The following is a 23,421-nucleotide window of genomic DNA, read 5'->3' as shown; positions in this document are numbered from 1 at the left end:
GACGCTACGTGGAGGTGTATACAGGGCGGTGTGACGCTATGTGGAGGTGTATACAGGGCGGTGTGACGCTATGTGGAGGTGTATACAGGGCGGTCTGATGCTACGTGGAGGTGTATACAGGGCGGTGTGACTCTATGTGGAGGTGTATACAGGGCGGTGTGACGCTATGTGGAGGTGTATACAGGGCGGTGTGATGCTACGTGGAGGCGTATACAGGGCGGTGTGATGCTACGTGGAGGTGTATACAGGGCGGTGTGACGCTACGTGGAGGTGTATACAGGGCTGTGTGACGCTACGTGGCGGTGTATACAGGGCGGTGTGACGCTATGTGGAGGTGTATACAGGGCAGTGTGACTCTACGTGGAGGTGTATACAGGGCGGTGTGATGCTACGTGGAGGTGTATACAGGGCGGTGTGACGCTACCTGGAGGTGTATACAGGGCGGTGTGACGCTACGAGGCGGTGTATACAGGGCGGTGTGACGCTACCTGGAGGTGTATACAGGGCGGTGTGACGCTACGGGGAGGTGTATACAGGGGGGTATGATGCTACGTGGAGGTGTATACAGGGCGGTGTGACGCTACATGGAGGTGTATACAGGGCGGTGTGACGCTACGTGGCGGTGTATACAGGGCGGTGTGACGCTACGTGGCGGTGTATACAGGGCGGTGTGACGCTATGTGGAGGTGTATACTGGGTGGTGTGACGCTACGTGGAGGTGTATACAGGGCGGTATGATGCTACGTGGAGGTGTATACAGGGCGGTGTGACGCTATGTGGAGGTGTATACAGGGCGGTGTGATGCTACGTGGAGGTGTATACAGGGGTGTGTGACGCTATGTGGAGGTGTATACAGGGCGGTGTGACGCTACGTGGAGGTGTATACAGGGCGGTGTGATGCTACGTGGAGGTGTATACAGGGCGGTGTGATGCTACGTGGAGGTGCATACAGGGCGGTGTGACGCTATGTGGAGGTGTATACAGGGCGGTGTGATGCTACGTGGAGGTGTATACAGGGCGGTGTGATGCTTCGTGGAGGGGTATACAGGGCGGTGTGACGCTATGTGGAGGTGTATACAGGGCGGTGTGACGCTATGTGGAGGTGTATACAGGGCGGTGTGACGCTATGTGGAGGTGTATACAGGGCGGTGTGATGCTATGTGGAGGTGTATACAGGGCGGTGTGATGCTACGTGGCGGTGTATACAGGGCGGTGTGACGCTATGTGGAGGTGTATACAGGGCGGTGTGACGCAATGTGGAGGTGTATACAGGGCGGTGTGACGCTATGTGGAGGTGTATACAGGGCGGTGTGACGCTATGTGGAGGTGTATACAGGGCGGTGTGATGCTACGTGGAGGTGTATACAGGGCGGTCTGATGCTACGTGGAGGTGTATACAGGGCGGTGTGACGCTATGTGGAGGTGTATACAGGGCGGTGTGATGCTACGTGGAGGTGTATACAGGGCGGTGTGATGCTACGTGGAGGTGTATACAGGGCGGTGTGATGCTACGTGGAGGTGTATACAGTGCGGTGTGACGCTACGTGGAGGTGTATACAGGGCGGTGTGATGCTATGTGGAGGTGTATACAGGGCGGTGTGACGCTATGTGGAGGTGTATACAGGGCGGTCTGATGCTACGTGGAGGTGTATACAGGGCGGTGTATACAGGGCGGTGTGATGCTACGTGGCGGTGTATACTGGGTGGTGTGACGCTACGTGGAGGTGTATACAGGGCGGTGTGACGCTATGTGGAGGTGTATACAGGGCGGTCTGATGCTACGTGGAGGTGTATACAGGGCGGTGTGACGCTATGTGGAGGTGTATACAGGGCGGTGTATACAGGGCGGTCTGATGCTACGTGGAGGTGTATACTGGGCGGTGTATACAGGGCGGTCTGATGCTACGTGGAGGTGTATACAGGGCGGTGTAACGCTATGTGGAGGTGTATACAGGGCGGTGTATACAGGCGGTCTGATGCTACGTGGAGGGGTATACAGGGCGGTGTGACGCTATGTGGAGGTGTATACAGGGCAGTGTGACGCTACGTAGAGGTGTATGCAGGGCGGTGTGACGCTACGTGGCGGTGTATACAGGGCAGTGTGACGCTATGTGGAGGTGTATACAGGGCGGTCTGATGCTACATGGAGGTGTATACATGGCGGTGTTTCGCTATGTGGAGGTGTATACAGGGCGGTGTGACGCTACGTGGCGGTGTATACAGGGCGGTGTGACGCTATGTGGAGGTGTATACAGGGCGGTGTGATGCTACGTGGAGGTGTATACAGGGCGGTGTGACGCTACGTGGCGGTGTATACAGGGCAGTGTGACGCTATGTGGAGGTGTATACATGGCGGTGTTTCGCTATGTGGAGGTGTATACAGGGCGGTGTGATGCTACGTGGAGGTGTATACAGGGCGATGTGACGCTACGTGGAGGTGTATACAGGGCGGTGTGATGCTACGTGGCGGTGTATACTGGGTGGTGTGACGCTACGTGGAGGTGTACAGGGCCGTGTGATGCTACGTGGAGGTGTATACAGGGCGGTGTGATGCTACGTGGAGGTGTATACAGGGCGGTGTGACGCTATGTGGAGGTGTATACACGGCGGTGTGACTCTATGTGGAGGTGTATACAGGGCGGTGTGATGCTACGTGGAGGCGTATACAGGGCGGTGTGATGCTACGTGGAGGTGTATACAGGGCGGTGTGACGCTATGTGGAGGTGTATACAGGGCGGTGTGATGCTACGTGGAGGTGTATGCTGGGCGGTGTGATGCTATGTGGAGGTGTATACAGGGCGGTGTATACAGGGCGGTGTGACGCTACTTGGCGGTATTATATCATGTGATTGATATCAGTGGTGTACAGCAGCATCTTCTGGTGTAATCCTTGCTGTGTACATGGGGCCCCCAGTGCAGAATATATATCGGGTGTATACAGTATATACATATACCTTGGTTCTCGCTTTTCCGCGGTTGTTCGCAAATCACAAACAATGAAATTTGCTGATGCCGTGTACTGTCCGTGCAGTGTCTGTGCAGTGTGCGCCCCCTCTGCGGCTGGCAGACGTCCGTGCAGTGTCTGTGCAGTGTGCGCCCCCTCTGTGGCTGGCAGACGTCCGTGCAGTGTCTGTGCAGTGTGCGCCCCCTCTGTGGCTGGCAGACGTCCGTGCAGTGTCTGTGCAGTGTGCGCCCCCTCTGTGGCTGGCAGCCGTCTGTGCAGTGTCTGTGCAGTGTGCGCCCCCTCTGTGGCTGGCAGACGTCCGTGCAGTGTCTGTGCAGTGTGCGCCCCCTGTGTGGCTGGCAGACGTCCGTGCAGTGTCTGTGCAGTGTGCGCCCCCTCTGTGGCTGGCAGACGTCTGTGCAGTGTCTGTGCAGTGTGCGCCCCCTCTGTGGCTGGCAGACGTCCGTGCAGTGTCTGTGCAGTGTGCGCCCCCTGTGTGGCTGGCAGACGTCCGTGCAGTGTCTGTGCAGTGTGCGCCCCCTCTGTGGCTGGCAGACGTCTGTGCAGTGTCTGTGCAGTGTGCGCCCCCTCTGCGGCTGGCAGACGTCCGTGCAGTGTCTGTGCAGTGTGCGCCCCCTCTGCGGCTGGCAGACGTCCGTGCAGTGTCTGTGCAGTGTGCGCCTCCTCTGTGGCTGGCAGACTTCTGTGCAGTGTCTGTGCAGTGTGCGCCCCCTCTTTGGCTGGCAGACGTTCGTGCAGTGTCTGTGCTGTGTGCGCCCTCTCTGTGGCTGGCAGACGTCCGTGCAGTGTCTGTGCAGTGTGCGCTCCCTCTGCGGCTGGCAGACCTCCGTGCACTGTCTGTCCAGTGTGCGCCCCCTCTGTGGCTGGCAGACGTCCGTGCAGTGTCTGTGCAGTGTGCGCCCCCTCTGCGGCTGGCAGACGTCCGTGCAGTGTGCGCCCCCTCTGCTACTGGCAGACGTCCGTGCAGTGTCTGTGCAGTGTGCGCCCCCTCTGCGGCTGGCAGGCGTCCGTGCAGTGTCTGTGCAGTGTGCGCCCCCTCTGCCGCTGGCAGACGTCCGTGCAGTGTCTGCAGTGTGCGCCCCCTCTGCAGCTGGCAGACGTCCGTGCAGTGTGCGCCCCCTCTGCGGCTGGCAGACGTCCGTGCAGTGTCTGTGCAGTGTGCGCCCCCTCTGTGGCTGGCAGGCGTCCGTGCAGTGTCTGTGCAGTGTGCGCCCCCTCTGCCGCTGGCAGTAGTCCGTGCAGTGTCTGTGCAGTGTGCGCCCCATCTGCGGCAGGCAGACGTCTGTGCAGTGTCTGTGCAGTGTGCGCCCCCTCTGTGGCTGGCAGATTTCCGTGCAGTGTCTGTGCAGTGTGCGCCCCCTCTGCGGCTGGTAGACGTCCGTGCAGTGTCTGTGATGTGTGCGCCCCCTCTGTGGCTGGCAGGCATCCGTGCAGTGTCTGTGCAGTGTGCTCCCCCTCTGTGGCTGGCAGACATCCTTGCAGTGTCTGTGCAGTGTGCGACCCCTCTGTGGCTGGCAGGCGTCCATGCAGTGTCTGTGCAGTGTGCGCCCCCTCTGCGGCTGGCGGACTTCCGTGCAGTGTCTGTGCAGTGTGCGCCCCCTCTGTGGCTGGCTGGCATCCGTGCAGTGTCTGTGCAGTGTGCGCCCCCTCTGCGGCTGGCAGACATCCGTGCAGTGTCTGTGCAGTGTGCGCCCCCTCTGTGGCTGGCAGACGTCTGTGCAGTGTCTGTGCAGTGTGCGCCCCCTCTGTGACTGGCAGACGTCCGTGCAGTGTCTGTGCAGTGTGCGCCCCCTCTGTGGCTGACAGACGTCCGTGTAGTGTCTGTGCAGTGTGCGCCCCCTCTGCGGCTGGCAGACGTCCGTGCAGTGTCTGTGCAGTGTGCTCCCCCTCTGTGGCTGGCAGACGTCCGTGCAGTGTCTGCAGTGTGCGCCCCCTCTGCGGCTGGTAGACATCCGTGCAGTGTCTGTGCAGTGTGCGCCCCCTCTGCGGCTGGCAGACATCCGTGCAGTGTCTGTGCAGTGTGCGCCTCCTCTGTGGTTGGCAGACGTCCGTGCAGTGTCTGTGCAGTGTGCGCCCACTCTGTGGCTGGCAGACGTCCGTGCAGTGTCTGTGCAGTGTGCGCCCCCTCTGCAGTTGGCAGGTGTCTGTGCAGTGTCTGTGCAGTGTGCGCCCCCTCTTTGGCTGGCAGACGTCTGTGCAGTGTCCGTGCAGTGTCTGTGCTGTGTGCGCCTACTCTGCGGCTGGCAGACGTCTGTGCAGTGTCTCTGCAGTGTGCGCCCCCTCTGCGGCTGGCAGACATCCGTGCAGTGTCTGTGCAGTGTGCGCCTCCTCTGTGGTTGGCAGACGTCCGTTCAGTGTCTGTGCAGTGTGCGCCTCCTCTGCAGTTGGCAGGTGTCTGTGCAGTGTCTGTGCAGTGTGCGCTTCCTCTGTGGCTGGCAGACGTCTGTGCAGTGTCCGTGCAGTGTCTGTGCTGTGTGCGCCCCCTCTGCGGCTGGCAGACGTCTGTGCAGTGTCTGTGCAGTGTGCGCCCCCTCTGTGGCTGGCAGACGTCTGTGCAGTGTCTGTGCAGTGTGCGCCTCCTCTGTGGCTGGCAGACGTCCGTGCAGTGTCTGTGCAGTATGCGCCTCCTCTGTGGTTGGCAGACGTCCGTGCAATGTCTGTGCAGTGTGCGCCCCCTCTGTGGCTGGCAGACGTCCGTGCAGTGTCTGTGCAGTGTGCGCCCCCTCTGCGGCTGGCAGACGTCCGTGCAGTGTCTGTGCAGTGTGCGCCCCCTCTGCGGCTGGCAGACGTCTGTGCAGTGTCTGTGCAGTGTGCGCCCCCTCTGCGGCTGGCAGACGTCTGTGCAGTGTCTGTGCAGTGTGCGCCCCCTCTGTGGCTGGCAGACGTCTGTGCAGTGTCTGTGCAGTGTGCACCTTCTCTGTGGCTGGCAGACGTCCGTGCAGTGTCTGTGCAGTGTGCGCCTCCTCTGTGGTTGGCAGACGTCCGTGCAGTGTCTGTGCAGTGTGCGCCCCCTCTGTGGCTGGCAGACGTCTGTACAGTGTCTGCAGTGTGCGCCTCCTCTGTGGCTGGCAGACGTCTGTGCAGTGTCTGTGCAGTGTGCGCCTCCTCTGCGGCTGGCAGACGTCCGTGCAGTGTCTGTGCAGTGTGCGCCTCCTCTGTGGTTGGCAGACGTCCGTGCAGTGTCTTTGCAGTGTGTGCCCCCTCTGCGGCTGGCAGACGTCTGTGCAGTGTCTGTGCAGTGTGCGCCCCCTCTGTGGCTGGCAGACGTCCGTGCAGTGTCTGTGCAGTGTGCGCCCCCTCTGTGGCTGGCAGACGTCCATGCAGTGTCTGTGCAGTGTGCGCCCCCTCTGCGGCTGGCAGACGTCCGTGCAGTGTCTGTGCAGTGTGCGCCCCCTCTGTGGCTGGCAGACGTCCGTGCAGTGTCTGTGCAGTGTGCGCCCCCTCTGTGGCTGGCAGACGTCCGTGCAGTGTCTGTGCAGTGTGCGCCCCCTCTGCGGCTGGCAGACGTCCGTGCAGTGTGCGCCCCCTCTGCTGCTGGCAGACGTCCGTGCAGTGTCTGTACAGTGTGCGCCCCCTCTGCGGCTGGCAGACGTCCGTGCAGTGTGCGCCCCCTCTGCTGCTGGCAGACGTCCGTGCAGTGTGCGCCCCCTCTGCGGCTGGCAGACGTCCGTGCAGTGTCTGCATTGTGCGCCCCCTCTGCGGCTGGCAGACGTCCGTGCAGTGTCTGTGCAGTGTGCGCCTCCTCTGCGGCTGGCAGACGTCCGTGCAGTGTCTGTGCAGTGTGCGCCCCCTCTGCGGCTGGCAGACGTCCGTGCAGTGTCTGTGCAGTGTGTGCCCCCTCTGCGGCTGGCAGACGTCTGTGCAGTGTCTGTGCAGTGTGCGCCCCCTCTGTGGCTGGCAGACATCCGTGCAGTGTCTGTGCAGTTTGTGCCCCCTCTGTGGCTGGCAGACGTCCGTGCAGTGTCTGTGCAGTGTGCGCCCCCTCTGTGGCTGGCAGACGTCCGTGCAGTGTCTGTGCAGTGTGCACCCCCTCTGTGGCTGGCAGACGTCCGTGCAGTGTCTGTGCAGTGTGCGCCCCCTTTGTGGCTGGCAGACGTCCGTGCAGTGTCTGTGCAGTGTGCGCCCCCTCTGCGGCTGGCAGACGTCCGTGCAGTGTGCGCCCTCTCTGCTGCTGGCAGACGTCCGTGCAGTGTCTGTGCAGTGTGCGCCCCCTCTGCGGCTGGCAGACGTCCGTGCAGTGTGCGCCCCCTCTGCTGCTGGCAGACGTCCGTGCAGTGTGCGCCCCCTCTGCGGCTGGCAGACGTCCGTGCAGTGTCTGCATTGTGCGCCCCCTCTGCGGCTGGCAGACGTCCGTGCAGTGTCTGTGCAGTGTGCGCCTCCTCTGTGGCTGGCAGACGTCTGTGCAGTGTCTGTGCAGTGTGCGCCTCCTCTGCGGCTGGCAGACGTCTGTGCAGTGTCTGTGCAGTGTGCGCCTCCTCTGCGGCTGGCAGACGTCCGTGCAGTGTCTGTGCAGTGTGCGCCTCCTCTGTGGTTGGCAGACGTCCGTGCAGTGTCTTTGCAGTGTGTGCCCCCTCTGCGGCTGGCAGACGTCTGTGCAGTGTCTGTGCAGTGTGCGCCCCCTCTGTGGCTGGCAGACGTCCGTGCAGTGTCTGTGCAGTGTGCGCCCCCTCTGTGGCTGGCAGACGTCCGTGCAGTGTCTGTGCAGTGTGCGCCCCCTCTGCGGCTGGCAGACGTCCGTGCAGTGTCTGTGCAGTGTGCGCCCCCTCTGTGGCTGGCAGACGTCCGTGCAGTGTCTGTGCAGTGTGCGCCCCCTCTGTGGCTGGCAGACGTCCGTGCAGTGTCTGTGCAGTGTGCGCCCCCTCTGCGGCTGGCAGACGTCCGTGCAGTGTGCGCCCCCTCTGCTGCTGGCAGACGTCCGTGCAGTGTCTGTACAGTGTGCGCCCCCTCTGCGGCTGGCAGACGTCCGTGCAGTGTGCGCCCCCTCTGCTGCTGGCAGACGTCCGTGCAGTGTGCGCCCCCTCTGCGGCTGGCAGACGTCCGTGCAGTGTCTGCATTGTGCGCCCCCTCTGCGGCTGGCAGACGTCCGTGCAGTGTCTGTGCAGTGTGCGCCTCCTCTGCGGCTGGCAGACGTCCGTGCAGTGTCTGTGCAGTGTGCGCCCCCTCTGCGGCTGGCAGACGTCCGTGCAGTGTCTGTGCAGTGTGTGCCCCCTCTGCGGCTGGCAGACGTCTGTGCAGTGTCTGTGCAGTGTGCGCCCCCTCTGTGGCTGGCAGACATCCGTGCAGTGTCTGTGCAGTTTGTGCCCCCTCTGTGGCTGGCAGACGTCCGTGCAGTGTCTGTGCAGTGTGCGCCCCCTCTGTGGCTGGCAGACGTCCGTGCAGTGTCTGTGCAGTGTGCACCCCCTCTGTGGCTGGCAGACGTCCGTGCAGTGTCTGTGCAGTGTGCGCCCCCTTTGTGGCTGGCAGACGTCCGTGCAGTGTCTGTGCAGTGTGCGCCCCCTCTGCGGCTGGCAGACGTCCGTGCAGTGTGCGCCCCCTCTGCTGCTGGCAGACGTCCGTGCAGTGTCTGTGCAGTGTGCGCCCCCTCTGCGGCTGGCAGACGTCCGTGCAGTGTGCGCCCCCTTTGCTGCTGGCAGACGTCCGTGCAGTGTGCGCCCCCTCTGCGGCTGGCAGACGTCCGTGCAGTGTCTGCATTGTGCGCCCCCTCTTCGGCTGGCAGACGTCCGTGCAGTGTCTGTGCAGTGTGCGCCTCCTCTGTGGCTGGCAGACGTCCGTGCAGTGTCTGTGCAGTGTGCGCCCCCTCTGCGGCTGGCAGACGTCCGTGCAGTGTCTGTGCAGTGTGTGCCCCCTCTGCGGCTGGCAGACTTCTGTGCAGTGTCTGTGCAGTGTGCGCCCCCTCTGTGGCTGGCAGACGTCCGTGCAGTGTCTGTGCAGTGTGCGCCCCCTCTGTGGCTGGCAGACGTCCGTGCAGTGTCTGTGCAGTGTGCGCCCCCTTTGTGGCTGGCAGACGTCCGTGCAGTGTCTGTGCAGTGTGCGCCCCCTCTGCGGCTGGCAGACGTCCGTGCAGTGTGCGCCCCCTCTGCTGCTGCCAGACGTCTGTGCAGTGTCTGTGCAGTGTGCGCCCCCTCTGTGGCTGGCAGACGTCCGTGCAGTGTCTGTGCAGTGTGCGCCCCCTCTGTGGCTGGCAGACGTCCGTGCAGTGTCTGTGCAGTGTGCGCCCCCTCTGCGGCTGGCAGACGTCCGTGCAGTGTGCGCCCCCTCTGCTGCTGGCAGACGTCCGTGCAGTGTCTGTGCAGTGTGCGCCCCCTCTGTGGCTGGCAGACGTCCGTGCAGTGTCTGTGCAGTGTGCGCCCCCTCTGTGGCTAGCAGACGTTCGTGCAGTGTCTATGCAGTGTGCGCCCCCTCTGCGGCTGGCAGACGTCCATGCAGTGTCTGTGCAGTGTGCGCCCCCTCTGTGGCTGGCAGACGTCCGTGCAGTGTCTGTGCAGTGTGCGCCCCCTTTGTGGCTGGCAGACGTCCGTGCAGTGTCTGTGCAGTGTGCGCCCCCTCTGCGGCTGGCAGACGTCCGTGCAGTGTGCGCCCCCTCTGCTGCTGGCAGACGTCCGTGCAGTGTCTGTGCAGTGTGCGCCCCCTCTGCGGCTGGCAGACGTCCGTGCAGTGTGCGCCCCCTCTGCTGCTGGCAGACGTCCGTGCAGTGTGCGCCCCCTCTGCGGCTGGCAGACGTCCGTGCAGTGTCTGCATTGTGCGCCCCCTCTGCGGCTGGCAGACGTCCGTGCAGTGTCTGTACAGTGTGCGCCTCCTCTGCGGCTGGCAGACGTCTGTGCAGTGTCTGTGCAGTGTGCGCCCCCTCTGCGGCTGGCAGACGTCCGTGCAGTGTCTGCAGTGTGTGCCCCCTCTGCGGCTGCCAGACGTCTGTGCAGTGTCTGTGCAGTGTGCGCCCCCTCTGTGGCTGGCAGACGTCCGTGCAGTGTCTGTGCAGTGTGCGCCCCCTCTGTGGCTGGCAGACGTCCGTGCAGTGTCTGTGCAGTGTGCGCCCCCTCTGCGGCTGGCAGACGTCCGTGCAGTGTGCGCCCCCTCTGCTGCTGGCAGACGTCCGTGCAGTGTCTGTGCAGTGTGCGCCCCCTCTGCGGCTGGCAGACGTCCGTGCAGTGTCTGTGCAGTGTGCGCCCCCTTTTCGGCTGGCAGACGTCCGTGCAGTGTGCGCCCCCTCTGCTGCTGGCAGACGTCCGTGCAGTGTCTGTGCATTGTGCGCCCCCTCTGTGGCTGGCAGACGTCCGTGCAGTGTGCACCCCCTCTGCTGCTGGCAGACGTCCGTCCAGTGTGCGCCCCCTCTGCGGCTGGCAGACGTCCGTGCAGTGTCTGCATTGTGCGCCCCCTCTGCGGCTGGCAGACGTCCGTGTAGTGTCTGTGTAGTGTGCGCCCCCTCTGCGGCTGGCAGACGTCCGTGCAGTGTCTGTGCAGTGTGCGCCCCCTCTGCGGCTGGCAGAGGTCCGTGCAGTGTCTGTGCAGTGTGCGCCCCCTCTGCGGCTGGCAGACGTCCGTGCAGTGTCTGTGCAGTGTGCGCCCCCTCTGCTGCTGGCAGACGTCCGTGCAGTGTCTGTGCAGTGTGCGCCCCCTCTGTGGCTGGCAGACGTCCGTGCAGTGTCTGTGCAGTGTGTGCCCCCTCTGCTGCTGGCAGACGTCCGTGCAGTGTCTGTGCAGTGTTGCCCCCTCTGCGGCTGGCAGACGTCCGTGCAGTGTCTGTGCAGTGTGCGCCCCCTCTGCTGCTGGCAGACGTCCGTGCAGTGTCTGTGCAGTGTGCGCCCCCTCTGCGGCTGGCAGACGTCCATGCAGTGTCTGTGCAGTGTGTGCCCCCTCTGCGGCTGGCAGACGTCCGTGCAGTGTCTGTGCAGTGTGCGCCCCCTCTGTGGCTGGCAGACGTCCGTGCAGTGTCTGCAGTGTGCGCCCCCTCTGCGGCTGGCAGACGTCCGTGCAGTGTCTGTGCAGTGTGCGCCCCCTCTGCGGCTGGCAGACGTCCGTGCAGTGTCTGTGCAGTGTGCGCCCCCGCTGCGGCTGGCAGACGTCCGTGCAGTGTCTGTGCAGTGTGCGCCCCCTCTGTGGCTGGCAGACGTCCGTGCAGTGTCTGTGCAGTGTGCGCCCCCTCTGCGGCTGGTAGGCGTCCGTGCAGTGTCTGTGCAGTGTGCGCCCCCTCTGCGGCTGGCAGGCGTCCGTGCAGTGTCTGTGCAGTGTGCTCCCCCTCTCCGGCTGGCAGACTTTCGTGCAGTGTCTGTGCAGTGTGTGCCCCCTCTGTGGCTGGCAGGCGTCCGTGCAGTGTCTGTGCTGTGTGAGCCCCCTCTGTGGCTGGCAGGCGTCCGTGCAGTGTCTGTGCAGTGTGCGCCCCGTCTGCTGCTGGCAGACGTCCGTGCAGTGTCTGTGCAGTGTGCGCCCCCTCTGTGGCTGGCAGGCGTCCGTGCAGTGTCTGCAGTGTGCGCCCCCTCTGCCGCTGGCAGACGTCTGTGCAGTGTCTGTGCTGTGTGCGCCCCCTCTGTGGCTGGCAGATTTCCGTGCAGTGTCTGTGCAGTGTGCGCCCCCTCTGCGGCTGGCAGACGTCCGTGCATTGTCTGTGCAGTGTGCGCCCCCTCTGTGGCTGGCAGACGTCAGTGCAGTGTCTGTGCAGTGTGCGCCCCCTCTGCCGCTGGCAGACGTCCGTGCAGTGTCTGTGCTGTGTGCGCCCCCTCTGCGGCTGGCAGAGGTCTGTGCAGTGTCTGTGCAGTGTGCGCCCCCTCTGTGGCTGGCAGACGTCTGTGCAGTGTCTGTGCAGTGTGCGCCCCCTCTGTGGCTGGCAGACGTCCGTGCAGTGTCTGTGCAGTGTGCGCCCCCTCTGCAGTTGGCAGGTGTCTGTGCAGTGTCTGTGCAGTGTGCGCCCCCTCTGTGGCTGGCAGACGTCTGTGCAGTGTCCGTGCAGTGTCTGTGCTGTGTGCGCCCCCTCTGCGGCTGGCAGACGTCAGTGCAGTGTCTGTGCAGTGTGCGCCCCCTCTGCAGCTGGCAGACGTCCGTGCAGTGTCTGTGCTGTGTGCGCCCCCTCTGCGGCTGGCAGACGTCTGTGCAGTGTCTGTGCAGTGTGCGCCCCCTCTGTGGCTGGCAGACGTCCGTGCAGTGTCTGTGCAGTGTGCGCCCCCTCTGCGGCTGGCAGACGTCTGTTCAGTGTCTGTGCAGTGTGCGCCCCCTCTGTGGCTGGCAGACGTCCGTGCAGTGTCTGTGCAGTGTGCGCCCCCTCTGTGGCTGGCAGACGTCCGTGCAGTGTCTGTGCAGTGTGCGCCCCCTCTGCGGCTGGCAGACGTCCGTGCAGTGTCTGTGCAGTGTGCGCCCCCTCTGTGGCTGGCAGACGTCCGTGCAGTGTCTGTGCAGTGTGCGCCCCCTCTGTGGCTGGCAGACTTCCGTGCAGTGTCTGTGCAGTGTGCGCCCCCTCTGCGGCTGGCAGACATCCGTGCAGTGTGCGCCCCCTCTGCTTCTGACAGACGTCCGTGCAGTGTCTGTGCAGTGTGCGCCCCCTCTGCGGCGGGCAGACGTCCGTGCAGTGTGCTCCCCCTCTGCTGCTGGCAGACGTCCGTGCAGTGTGCGCCCCCTCTGCGGCTGGCAGACGTCCGTGCAGTGTCTGCATTGTGCGCCCCCTCTGCGGCTGGCAGACGTCTGTGCAGTGTCTGTGCAGTGTGCGCCTCCTCTGTGGCTGGCAGACGTCCGTGCAGTGTCTGTGCAGTGTGCGCCCCCTTTGCGGCTGGCAGACGTCCGTGCAGTGTCTGTGCAGTATGCGCCCCCTCTGCGGCTGGCAGACGTCCGTGCAGTGTCTGTGCAGTGTGCGCCCCCTCTGCGGCTGGCAGACGTCCGTGCAGTGTCTGTGCAGTGTTCGCCCCCTCTGTGGCTGGCTGTCATCCGTGCAGTGTCTGTGCAGTGTGCGCCCCCTCTTCGGCTGGCAGACATCCGTGCAGTGTCTGTGCAGTGTGCGCCCCCTCTGTGGCTGGCAGACGTCCGTGCAGTGTCTGCAGTGTGCGCCCCCTCTGCGGCTGGCAGACATCCGTGCAGTGTCTGTGCAGTGTGCGCCCCCTCTGCGGCTGGCAGACGTCCGTGCAGTGTCTGTGCAGTGTGCGCCCCCTCTGCGACTGGCAGACGTCCGTGCAGTGTCTGTGCAGTGTGCGCCTCCTCTGTGGTTGGCAGACGTCCGTGCAGTGTCTGTGCAGTGTGCGCCCCCTCTGTGGCTGGCAGACGTCCGTGCAGTGTCTGTGCAGTGTGCGCCCCCTCTGTGACTGGCAGACGTCCGTGCAGTGTCTGTGCAGTGTGCGCCCCTCTGCCGCTGGCAGACGTCCGTGCAGTGTCTGTGCAGTGTGCGCCCCCTCTGCGGCTGGCAGACGTCCGTGCAGTGTCTGTGCAGTGTGCGCCCCCTCTGCCGCTGGCAGACGTCCGTGCAGTGTCTGTGCAGTGTGCGCCCCCTCTGTGGCTGGCAGACGTCCGTGCAGTGTCTGTGCAGTGTGCGCCCCCTCTGTGGCTGGCAGACGTCCGTGCAGTGTTTGTGCAGTGTGCGCCCCCTCTGCGGCTGGCAGACGTCCGTGCAGTGTCTGTGCAGTGTGCGCCCCCTCTGTGGCTGGCAGACGTCCGTGCAGTGTCTGTGCAGTGTGCGCCCCCTCTGCGGCTGGCAGACGTCCGTGCAGTGTCTGTGCAGTGTGCGCCCCCTCTGTGGCTGGCAGACGTCCGTGCAGTGTCTGTGCAGTGTGCGCCCCCTCTGTGGCTGGCAGACTTCCGTGCAGTGTCTGTGCAGTGTGCGCCCCCTCTGCGGCTGGCAGACATCCGTGCAGTGTGCGCCCCCTCTGCTTCTGACAGACGTCCGTGCAGTGTCTGTGCAGTGTGCGCCCCCTCTGCGGCGGGCAGACGTCCGTGCAGTGTGCTCCCCCTCTGCTGCTGGCAGACGTCCGTGCAGTGTGCGCCCCCTCTGCGGCTGGCAGACGTCCGTGCAGTGTCTGCATTGTGCGCCCCCTCTGCGGCTGGCAGACGTCTGTGCAGTGTCTGTGCAGTGTGCGCCTCCTCTGTGGCTGGCAGACGTCCGTGCAGTGTCTGTGCAGTGTGCGCCCCCTTTGCGGCTGGCAGACGTCCGTGCAGTGTCTGTGCAGTATGCGCCCCCTCTGCGGCTGGCAGACGTCCGTGCAGTGTCTGTGCAGTGTGCGCCCCCTCTGCGGCTGGCAGACGTCCGTGCAGTGTCTGTGCAGTGTTCGCCCCCTCTGTGGCTGGCTGTCATCCGTGCAGTGTCTGTGCAGTGTGCGCCCCCTCTTCGGCTGGCAGACATCCGTGCAGTGTCTGTGCAGTGTGCGCCCCCTCTGTGGCTGGCAGACGTCCGTGCAGTGTCTGCAGTGTGCGCCCCCTCTGCGGCTGGCAGACATCCGTGCAGTGTCTGTGCAGTGTGCGCCCCCTCTGCGGCTGGCAGACGTCCGTGCAGTGTCTGTGCAGTGTGCGCCCCCTCTGCGACTGGCAGACGTCCGTGCAGTGTCTGTGCAGTGTGCGCCTCCTCTGTGGTTGGCAGACGTCCGTGCAGTGTCTGTGCAGTGTGCGCCCCCTCTGTGGCTGGCAGACGTCCGTGCAGTGTCTGTGCAGTGTGCGCCCCCTCTGTGACTGGCAGACGTCCGTGCAGTGTCTGTGCAGTGTGCGCCCCCTCTGCGGCTGGCAGACATCCGTGCAGTGTGCGCCCCCTCTGCTTCTGACAGACGTCCGTGCAGTGTCTGTGCAGTGTGCGCCCCCTCTGCGGCTGGCAGACGTCCGTGCAGTGTGCTCCCCCTCTGCTGCTGGCAGACGTCCGTGCAGTGTGCGCCCCCTCTGCGGCTGGCAGACGTCCGTGCAGTGTCTGTGCAGTGTGCGCCCCCTCTGCGGCTGGCAGACGTCCGTGCAGTGTCTGTGCAGTGTGCGCCCCCTCTGCGGCTGGCAGACGTCCGTGCAGTGTCTGTGCAGTGTGCGCCCCCTCTGTGGCTGGCAGACGTCTGTGCAGTGTGCTACCCCTCTGTGGCTGGCTGGCATCCATGCAGTGTCTGTGCAGTGTGCGCCCCCTCTGTAGTTGGCAGGTGTCTGTGCAGTGTCTGTGCAGTGTGCGCCCCTCTGCCGCTGGCAGACGTCCGTGCAGTGTCTGTGCAGTGTGCGCCCCCTCTGCGGCTGGCAGACGTCCGTGCAGTGTCTGTGCAGTGTGCGCCCCCTCTGCCGCTGGCAGACGTCCGTGCAGTGTCTGTGCAGTGTGCGCCCCCTCTGTGGCTGGCAGACGTCCGTGCAGTGTCTGTGCAGTGTGCGCCCCCTCTGTGGCTGGCAGACGTCCGTGCAGTGTTTGTGCAGTGTGCGCCCCCTCTGCGGCTGTTAGGCGTCCGTGCAGTGTCTGTGCAGTGTGCGCCCCCTCTGTGGCTGGCAGACGTCCGTGCAGTGTCTGTGCAGTGTGCGCCCCCTCTGCGGCTGGCAGACGTCCGTGCAGTGTCTGTGCAGTGTGCGCCCCCTCTGCGGCTGGCAGACATCCGTGCAGTGTCTGTGCAGTGTGCGCCCTCTCTGTGGCTGGCAGACATCCGTGCAGTGTCTGTGCAGTGTGCGCCCCCTCTGTGGCTGGCAGACATCCGTGCAGTGTCTGTGCAGTTTGTGCCCCCTCTGTGGCTGGCAGACGTCCGTGCAGTGTCTGTGCAGTGTGCGCCCCCTCTGTGGCTGGCAGACGTCCGTGCAGTGTCTGTGCAGTGTGCGCCCCCACTGTGGCTGGCAGACGTCCGTGCAGTGTCTGTGCAGTGTGCGCCCCCTCTGTGGCTGGCAGACGTCCGTGCAGTGTCTGTGCAGTGTGCGCCCCCACTGTGGCTGGCAGACGTCCGTGCAGTGTCTGTGCAGTGTGCGCCCCCTCTGCCGCTGGCAGACGTCCGTGCAGTGTCTGTGCAGTGTGCGCCCCCACTGTGGCTGGCAGACGTCCGTGCAGTGTCTGTGCAGTGTGCGCCCCCTCTGCCGCTGGCAGACGTCCGTGCAGTGTCTGTGCAGTGTGCGCCCCCACTGTGGCTGGCAGACGTCCGTGCAGTGTCTGTGCAGTGTGCGCCCCCTCTGTGGCTGGCAGACGTCTGTGCAGTGTCTGTGCAGTGTGCGCCTCCTCTGCGGCTGGCAGACGTCCGTGCAGTGTCTGTGCAGTGTGCGCCCCCTCTGCCGCTGGCAGACGTCCGTGCAGTGTCTGTGCTGTGTGAGCCCCCACTGTGGCTGGCAGACGTCTGTGCAGTGTCTGTGCAGTGTGCGCCCCCTCTTTGGCTGGCAGACATCCGTGCAGTGTCTGTGCAGTGTGCGCCCCCTCTGTGGCTGGCAGACGTCCGTGCAGTGTCTGTGCAGTGTGCGCCCCCTCTGCCGCTGGCTGAAGTCCGGCATCATGAAGCCGTCTCTGTGCCGCAGGCTCTGCTGGAAAAGAAAAACAAATTACAGCCGACAGAGAAGTCGCTTCGCTTCCTGCAGAGGATAGAGAAGCCGGCCCCCCGCCCGGCCACCCCCACAGTGCCGGAGCCCCCCGAGGTGAGCACGTGCCGTCCGCTCATGCAGGTTGCCCGTGTGTCTGGCGTAATGGTGTCATCCTCCCTTCCAGGGCGACGAGGAGCAGGAGCTGGCCGTCATCGCCTTACAGAAGCTGATCCGCGGACGAGCCGTGCAGAACATGGTGCGCCATCTTGTCACAAATAAGAGACCCCTGTAGAGGGCGACCTTGAGCACAGGGCGGGGGTCAGCAACTGACCTCTGGAGGGGGGGCGTCTGACTGCGGGGAGGGGGGCGTCTGACTGCGGGGAGGAGGGGTGTCTGACAGCGGGGAGGGGGGGCGTCTGACAGCGGGGAGGGGGGGCGTCTGACTGCAGGGAGGGGGGCCTCTGACTGTGGGGAGGGGGAACGTCTGACAGTGGGGAGGGGGGGCATCTGACAGCGGGGGGCGTATGACTGCGGGGAGGGGGGGCGTCTGACAGCGGGGAGGGGGGGCGTCTGACTGCAGGGAGGGGGGCCTCCGACTGTGGGGAGGGGGAACGTCTGACAGTGGGGAGGGGGGGCATCTGACAGCGGGGGGCGTATGACTGCGGGGAGGGGGGGCGTCTGACAGTGGGGAGGGGGGACCTCTGACAGCGGGGAGCGGGGGCTTCTGACAGTGGGAGGGGGGGCGTCTGACAGTGGGAAGGGGGGCGTCTGACTGTGGGGAGGGGGGGCCTCTGACTGTGGGGAGGGGGGCCTCTGACAGTGGGGAGGGGGGCCTCTGACATTGGTAGGGGGGCGTCTGACAGCGGGGAGGGGGGGCGTCTGACTGCGGGGAGGGGGGCCTCTGACAGTGGGGAGGGTGGGCCTCTGACAGTGGGAGGGGAGGCATCTGACAGCGGGGAGGGGGGGCGTCTGACAGCGGGGAGGGGGGGCGTCTGACAGCGGGGGGGGGCGTCTGACAGTGGGGAGGGGGGCGTCTGACTGCGGGGAGGGGGGGCATCTGACTGCGGGGAGGGGGGCCTCTGACAGTGGGGAGGGGGGGCCTCTGACAGTGGGGAGGGGGGCCTCTGACAGTGGGAGGGGGGGCGTCTGACAGCGGGGAGGGGGGGCGTCTGACAGCGGGGAGCGGGGGCTTCTGACAGCGGGGAGGGGGGGCGTCTGACAGTGGGAAGGGGGGCGTCTAACAGCGGGGAAGGGGGGCGTCTGACTGCGGGGAGGGGGGGCCTCTGACTGCGGGGAGGGGGGCCTCTGACAGCGGGGGGCGTCTGACTGCGGGGAGGGGGGGCCTCTGACTGCGGGGAGGGGGGCCTCTGACTGCGGGGGGGGCGTCTGACAGCGGGGAGGGGGGGCGTCTGACAGCGGGGGTGTCTGACAGCGGGGAGGGGGGGCGTCTGACAGCGGAGAGGGGGGGCTTCTGACAGCGGGGGAGGCGTCTGACAGCGGGGAGGGGGGCCTCTGACAGTGGGGAGGGGGGCCTCTGACAGTGGGGGGGGGCGTCTGACAGTGGGGAGGGAGGGCTTCTGACAGTGGGAGGGGGGGCGTCTGACAGTGGGGAGGGGGGGCGTCTGACAGTGGGGAGGGGGGGCGTCTGACTGCGGGGAGGGGGGGCGTCTGACAGCGGGGGGGGCGTTTGACAGCGGGGAGGGGGGCGTCTGACAGCGGGGAGGGGGGGCCTCTGACAGCGGGGAGGGGGGCCTCTGACAGCGGGGAGGGGGGGCGTCTGACAGCGGGGAGGGGGGGCGTCTGACAGCGGGGAGGGGGGGCGTCTGACAGCGGGGAGGGGGGGCTTCTGACAGCGGGGAGGGGGGGCGTCTGACAGTGGGGAGGGGGGCCTCTGACAGTGGGGAGGGGGGCCTCTGACAGTGGGGGGGGGCGTCTGACAGTGGGGAGGGGGGGCGTCTGACAGCGGGGAGGGGGGGCGTCTGACAGCGGGGAGGGGGGGCGTCTGACTGCGGGGAGGGGGGGCGTCTGACTGCGGGGACGGGGGCCTCTGACAGTGGGGAGGGGGGCCTCTGACAGTGGGAGGGGGGGCGTCTGACTGCGGGGAGGGGGGCCTCTGACAGTGGGGAGGGGGGGCCTCTGACTGCGGGGAGGGGGGCCTCTGACAGTGGGGAGGGGGGGCCTCTGACAGTGGGAGGGGGGCGTCTGACAGCGGGGAGGGGGGGCGTCTGACTGCGGGCAGGGGGGCCTCTGACATTGGGGAGGGGAGGCGTCTGACAGCGGGGAGGGGGGGCGTCTGACAGCGGGGAGGGGGGGCGTCTGACAGCGGGGTGGGGGGGCCTCTGACAGTGGGGAGGTGGGGGCCTCTGACAGTGGGAGGGGGGGCGTCTGACAGCGGGGAGGGGGGGCGTCTGACAGCGGGGAGGGGGGGCCTCTGACAGTGGGAGGGGGGGCGTCTGACAGCGGGGAGGGGGGCCTCTGACAGTGGGGAGGGGAGGCGTCTGACAGCGGGGAGGGGGGGCGTCTGACAGCGGGGAGGGGGGGCATCTGACTGCGGGGAGGGGGGGCCTCTGACAGTGGGCAGGGGGCCGTCTGACAGTGGGGAGGGGGGGCGTCTGACAGTGGGGAGGCGTCTGACAGCGGTGGGGGGGCGTCTGACTGCGGGGAGGGGGGCCTCTGACAGTGGGGAGGGGGGGCCTCTGACAGTGGGAGGGGGGCGTCTGACAGCGGGGAGGGGGGCCTCTGACAGCGAGGAGGGGGGGCCTCTGACAGTGGGAGGGGGGGCGTCTGACTGCGGGGAGGGGGGGGCCTCTGACTGCGGGGAGGGGGGCCTCTGACAGTGGGGAGGGGGGCCTCTGACAGTGGGAGGGGGGGCGTCTGACAGCGGGGATCGGGGGCGTCTGACAGTGGGAAGGGGGGCGTCTGACTGCGGGGAGGGGGGGCCTCTGACTGCGGGGAGGGGGGCCTCTGACAGTGGGGAGGGGGAACGTCTGACAGTGGGGAGGGGGGGCATCTGACAGCGGGGGGCGTCTGACAGTGGGGAGGGGGGGCCTCTGACTGCGGGGAGGGGGAGCGTCTGACAGCGGGGAGGGGGGACCTCTGACAGCGGGGAGCGGGGGCTTCTGTCAGTGGGAGGGGAGGTGTCTGACAGTGGGAAGGGGGGCGTCTGACAGTGGGAAGGGGGGCGTCTGACTGCGGGGAGGGGGGGCGTCTGACAGCGGGGAGGGGGGACCTCTGACAGCGGGGAGCGGGGGCTTCTGACAGTGGGAGGGGGGGTGTCTGACAGTGGGAAGGGGGGCGTCTGACAGTGGGAAGGGGGGCGTCTGACAGCGGGGAGGGGGAGCGTCTGATAGGGGGGGCGTCTGACAGCGGGGAGGGGGGCCTCTGACAGTGGGAGGGGGGGTGTCTGACAGTGGGGAGGGGGGGCGTCTGACAGCGGGGAGGGGGGGCCTCTGACTGCGGGGAGGGGGGGCGTCTGACAGCGGGGGGGGGCGTTTGACAGCGGGGGGGGCGTCTGACAGCGGGGAGGGGGGCCTCTGACAGTGGGAGGGGGGGCGTCTGACAATGGGGAGGGGGGGCGTCTGACAGTGGGAAGGGGGGCGTCTGACAGTGGGAAGGGGGGCGTCTGACTGCGGGGAGGGGGGCCTCTGACTGCGGGGAGGGGGGGCGTCTGACAGCGGGGGGGGCGTCTGACAGCGGGGAGGGGGGCCTCTGACAACGGGGAGGGGGTTCGTCTGACAGCGGGGAGGGTGGGCGTCTGACAGTGGGGAGGGGGGGCTTCTGACAGTGGGGTGGGGGGCTTCTGACAGTGGGGAGGGGGCCTCTGACAGTAGGGGGGCGTCTGACAGTGGGGAGGGGGGGCGTCTGACTGCGGGGAGGGGGGGCGTCTGACAGCGGGGAGGGTGGGCGTCTGACAGTGGGGAGGGGGGGCGTCTGACTGCGGGGAGGGGGGCCTCTGACAGTGGGGAGGGGGGCCTCTGACAGTGGGGAGGGGGGCCTCTGACTGCGGGGAGGGGGGCCTCTGACAGTGGGGAGGGGGGGCCTCTGACAGTGGGAGGGGGGGCGTCTGACAGCGGGGAGGGGGGGCATCTGACTGCGGGGAGGGGGGCCTCTGACAGTGGGGAGGGGGGGCCTCTGACTGCGGGGAGGGGGGCCTCTGACAGTGGGGAGGGGGGGCCTCTGAGAGCGGGGAGGGGGGGCGTCTGACTGCGGGGAGGGGGGCCTCTGACAGTGGGGAGGGGAGGCGTCTGACAGCGGGGAGGGGGGGCGTCTGACAGCGGGGAGGGGGGGCGTCTGACAGCGGGGAGGGGGGGCATCTGACAGCGGGGAGGGGGGGCCTCTGACAGTGGGAGGGGGGGCGTCTGACAGCGGGGAGGGGGGGCCTCTGACAGTGGGAGGGGGGGCGTCTGACAGCGGGGAGGGGGGCCTCTGACAGTGGGAGGGGGGGCGTCTGACAGCGGGGAGGGTGGCCTCTGACAGTGGGGAGGGGAGGCGTCTGACAGCGGGGAGGGGGGGCGTCTGACAGCGGGGAGGGGGGCCTCTGACAGTGGGGAGGGGGGGCCTCTGACAGCGGGGAGGGGGGGCGTCTGACAGCGGGGAGGGGGGCCTCTGACAGCGAGGAGGGGGGCCTCTGACAGTGGGAGGGGGGGCGTCTGACTGCGGGGAGGGGGGGCCTCTGACTGCGGGGAGGGGGGCCTCTGACAGTGGAGAGGGGGGCCTCTGACAGTGGGAGGGGGGGCGTCTGACAGCAGGGAGCGGGGGCGTCTGACAGTGGGAAGGGGGGCGTCTGACTGCGGGGAGGGGGGCCTCTGACAGTGGGGAGGGGGAACGTCTGACAGTGGGGAGGGGGGGCATCTGACAGCGGGGGGTGTCTGACAGTGGGGAGGGGGGCCTCTGACTGCGGGGAGGGGGGACCTCTGACAGCGGGGAGCGGGGGCTTCTGACAGTGGGAGGGGGGGTGTCTGACAGTGGAAAGGGGGGCGTCTGACAGTGGGAAGGGGGGCGTCTGACTGCGGGGAGGGGGGCGTCTGACAGCGGGGGGGGCGTCTGACAGCGGGGAGGGGGGGCGTCTGACAGCGGGGGGGCGTCTGACAACGGGGAGGGGGGCCTCTGACAGTGGGAGGGGGGTGTCTGACAGTGGGGAGGGGGGGCGTCTGACAGTGGGGAGGGGGGGCCTCTGACTGCGGGGAGGGGGGGCATCTGACAGCGGGGGGGGCGTCTGACAGCGGGGAGGGGGAGCCTCTGACAGTGGGAGGGGGGGCGTCTGACAATGGGGAGGGGGGGCCTCTGACAGCGGGGAGGGGGGCTTCTGACAGTGGGAGGGGGGGCGTCTGACAGTGGGGAGGGGGGCCTCTGACAGTGAGGGGGGGCGTCTGACAGTGGGGAGGGGGGGCGTCTGACAGCGGGGAGGGGGGGCGTCTGACAGCGGGGAGAGGGGGCTTATGACAGTGGGGAGGGGGGGCGTCTGACAGCGGGGAGGGGGGGCTTATGACAGCGGGGAGGGGGGGCGTCTGACTGCGGGGAGGGGGGGCGTCTGACAGCGGGGAGGGGGGGCGTTTGACTACGGGTAGGGGGGGCCTCTGACTGGGAAGGGGGGGCCTTTGAGTGCGGGGAGGGGGGGCCTCTGACAGTGGGGAGGGGGGCCTCTGACAGTGGGGAGGGGGGGCCTCTGACTGCGGGAAGGGGGGGCGTCTGACAGCGGGGAGGGGGGGCGTCTGACTGCGGGGAGGGGGGCCTCTGACAGTGGGGGGCCTCTGACTGCGGGGAGGGGGGGCATCTGACAGCGGGGAGGGGGGGCGTCTGACTGCGGGGAGGGGGGCCTCTGACAGTGGGGAGGGGGGGCGTCTGACAGCGGGGAGGGGGGGCGTCTGACAGTGGGGAGGGGGGGGCGTCTGACTGCGGGGAGGGGGGGCGTCTGACAGCGGGGAGGGGGGGCGTCTGACTGCGGGGAGGGGGGGGCCTCTGACAGTGGGGAGTGGGGGGCCTCTGACTGCGGGGAGGGGGGGCATCTGACAGCGGGGAGGGGGGGCGTCTGACTGCGGGGAGGGGGGCCTCTGACAGTGGGGAGGGGGGGCGTCTGACAGCGGGGAGGGGGGGGCGTCTGACTGCGGGGAGGGGGGGCGTCTGACAGTGGGGAGGGGGGGCGTCTGCGGGGAGGGGGGGCGTCTGACAGCGGGGAGGGGGGGCGTTTGACTGCGGGGAGGGGGGCCTCTGACAGTGGGGAGGGGGGCGTTTGACTACGGGAGCGGGGGCCTCTGACAGTGGGGAGGGGGGGGCGTCTGACAGCGGGGAGGGGGGGCGTCTGACAGCGGGGAGGGGGGGCGTCTGACTGCGGGGAGGGGGGGCGTCTGACAGCGGGGAGGGGTGGCGTCTGACTGCGGGGAGGGGGGCCTCTGACTGCGGGGAGGGGGGGCGTCTGACAGCGGGGGGGGGCGTCTGACTGCGGGGAGGGGGGCCTCTGACAACCTTGTTCCCACTCTCTTCAGCGACCTGTGGAGCAGTCAGATGTAGTCCTGTGACAACAGGGAGCAATAGCTCCCAGCAGAGCGCCCCCATAACACATACACTGCTCACAAAAAGTTTGGGATATTTGGCTATCGGGTGACCTTTCCGGATGACCCTACGATGCCCTCTGACTTTCTCAGGAGAACTTAATGTGACTTTTCCAGCCTTCTGAATCCACACGTCCAGCTGTTCAGTGTCTCAGGACAACTGCTGTTCTCTAACAAGGAGCTTAATGGCAGAATTCACACCAGGTGTTCGATCCATGAATCGCCCAGTACATTTCGGGGCTTGATTAGAATTGGTTTATAAACCGTTCTCCTCATCATGAGACCAAGACGGCACCTGATAATCGATCACCAGGACGGCGCCATCGCGAGGCTACAAGCAGGAGGTTCTCAGACCGAAGAGGCCGCTGAGCTCAGAGCGGCACAGAGACATATAATAATAATAATCTTTATTTATATTCCGCAGCGCTTTACAATTAAGCAGGGACATATACAGACAATATAAACCATACAATGAATCTCCACAGTTACAGGAGGAGTGAG

At 66.5% G+C, this 23,421-nt stretch overlaps 1 protein-coding gene across 1 annotated transcript in view; it reads left to right on the top strand.

Annotated features, from left to right (window-relative positions):
* CFAP91 (cilia and flagella associated protein 91) overlaps positions 1-23,421 on the top strand; it is a 176,837-nt gene that overhangs the window by 102,605 nt on the left and 50,811 nt on the right. Inside the window, exons 11-12 of the mRNA XM_073668721.1 lie at positions 16,370-16,486; positions 16,557-16,628. Of these exons, the coding sequence (XP_073524822.1) occupies positions 16,370-16,486; positions 16,557-16,628 (189 nt within the window). The remainder of the gene's footprint in view (positions 1-16,369; positions 16,487-16,556; positions 16,629-23,421) is intronic.

This window comes from Phyllobates terribilis, unplaced genomic scaffold (assembly GCF_046119375.1).
Source record: "Phyllobates terribilis strain yellow unplaced genomic scaffold, ASM4611937v1 Scaffold_2__4_contigs__length_985480577, whole genome shotgun sequence".
NCBI lineage: Eukaryota > Metazoa > Chordata > Amphibia > Anura > Dendrobatidae > Phyllobates > Phyllobates terribilis.
This window is presented reverse-complemented; position numbering and strand designations above follow the sequence as displayed.